General features: G+C 65.3%; 1 protein-coding gene across 1 annotated transcript in view; it reads right to left on the reverse strand.

Annotated features, from left to right (window-relative positions):
* Window positions 1-1,452, reverse strand: part of LOC106726939 — a 2,218-nt gene extending 766 nt beyond the window's left edge. Inside the window, exons 1-3 of the mRNA XM_014543766.1 lie at window positions 1,336-1,452; window positions 798-1,223; window positions 69-241 (exon numbers count right to left, since the gene is read on the reverse strand). Coding sequence (XP_014399252.1) covers window positions 69-241; window positions 798-1,223; window positions 1,336-1,452 — 716 coding nt within the window. The remainder of the gene's footprint in view (window positions 1-68; window positions 242-797; window positions 1,224-1,335) is intronic.
* Between the last annotated feature and the right edge of the window lie 617 nt (window positions 1,453-2,069).

Here is a 2,069-nt window from a genome sequence, read left to right on the forward strand (position 1 = left end):
GACGCTCCCTGCGGCCTCAGGAGGAAGCAACCTGCCCCAGCCCCCGGACCGCGGACATGGCCCCAGAACTGGGAGAGGACCCGGCCCCCAAGTTTGTGGTCTCCTGTTCCAGCAGCCCCGGCAACTCACACCCCATGTCCAGCCACGGGGGCCCCTGCGGCGGGGAGCAGAGCCCGGAGTGACGAGGGGCATCCAAGAATAACTCTCCCCGGCCCGCGTGGCTCAGCGGTTGAACTTTGACCTATGAACCAGGAGGTCACGGCTCAATTCCCAGTCGGGGCACATGCCCGGTTTCAGGCTCGATCCCCAGTAGGGGCCGTGCAGGAGGCAGCCGGTCAATGGCTCCTTTTTCTCTCTCATCACTGATGTTTCTCTCTCTTTGTCCCTCTCCCTTCCTCTCTGAAATCTATATGCATATTTACATGCATATTTATACTGATGAATATATATATTTTTATGAATAACTCTCCTGTTTGTTAGTCTCTGAATCACTTCTATTCCAAGGTCACCTTGGGCCCCACGCCTGGCCTGTGCCCGTGGGGAGACCTGAGGGACCAAGATCTGGACCCGGAGGCTGCTGGGAGCCCTGAGACTGGCCGAGACTGACCCGCCCGCTGAAGGCACCACGGCCACCTGCCCAGACCCCTGTGCTCTCAGGGGGCCCGGCACCCCTGGGGCTGCCTGGGTTGGGGAGACCCTTGTCTGTTTCACACGTGGCCTTTTGGAGAATTGACCTTAAACCAGGAGCTTCTTAGCTGATGACACTTGCAGACCCTCAACTTGTCCCGCCGGCCCACCTTGGGGAGGGCCCGGCCCAGGATGGGGGAGGCAGGAGCTCTGTAGCAAAGGATCAAAAGGAATGAAAGACGTCCCGCCCCCGGGAAGCACACTTTAAAGGGTGATGAGGCCACGCTGAAGGTCGCTGGAAAGGATTGGGAATAGGCGTTATTTTTGGACCAGCCCAGCTGCCACCCAGCGGCAGCGCAGCCGGAACCAGGTCGGCAGGAGACGCCGTCCTTCCAGGGCCTCGGGCTGTGGGCCGGGTGACGCACTCCTTCCACCCCATCCCACGCCCACTCGGGGCGTGAGGGCCAGGCCGGGGTCAGCCCCAGGGGCAGCCCCACCGTGAAGCTGGCCCGGAAGCGGCTGGACACCAGGAGATGGCTCAGCCTCTGCGACCTCGGGGGGTAAGGGGACAGGCTCTCCCTGATGTCACTTCCCACCTAGGAAGGCGCTGGTGCCCCCGGCTGTGTAGGGGTGCGGCGGTCCCGACGCCAGGAGGGCATGCGACATGCCAGTCCGGGTCCTGGGGGACAGGAAGGGTGGGCGCCCCGCGGGGAGCTCAGCGGGGAGCATCTTGAGAGAGTGCTGCTGGCCCGTGACGGCCCAGGACCCCACGGTGGCCTCGGGCCAGGGTTCCCTGTGGGGGGACGAGCAGAAGTGCAGGGACATGGGCCGGGCTCAACCCCCTGGGCGGAGTGGGCACCGTGAAGCCTGTCACCGCCCGTGCCCCTGGGGACAGAAGGGGAAGGTGGGTGTACGGAGCGGAGCCGGGGTCCTCCTCCCCCAGGACCCCCCCATCGCACACACACAGCCCACGGATGCCTGACGGCTCTGTTTTTAGAGCAACACCCGCCGCGCTGGCACCGCAGTTACCAAGGCAAAGAGGAGCCGCCAGGAGCGCACGGTGAGCTGGAGGCAGGAGCTGCGGGCGCGGCTTCTCCAGGGAGATGAGGTGCCAGCAGCAGCGAAGGCCACCCACGCGGCATGCAGCTGGTGAGTGCGGTGCCCACGGGGGAGTGATGGTCGGACTCAGGGGAGGCGCGGCTCTGACCGGCCCACCAACGCTGCAGCACACGCTTCTCACCCCACGGAGCTCGTCCCCCCGACCCGGCCTGGGCCACGGCCGAGCAGCCCGAACAGGCACAGGCACCCCTGTGAGTCCCACTGTACCCCCCCTGCAGCAGGGGTGAGGACCTAGACACTGAGGGGCGAGGGGTGCAGTCCTTCTGCTTTCTGGGGGGAAGGGACACGGAGGCCGTCTGCAGGTCGCCGCGGAGGGCCGCCAA

Source organism: Myotis brandtii, unplaced genomic scaffold, assembly GCF_000412655.1.
Source record: "Myotis brandtii unplaced genomic scaffold, ASM41265v1 scaffold334, whole genome shotgun sequence".
Taxonomy (NCBI): Eukaryota; Metazoa; Chordata; class Mammalia; order Chiroptera; family Vespertilionidae; genus Myotis; species Myotis brandtii.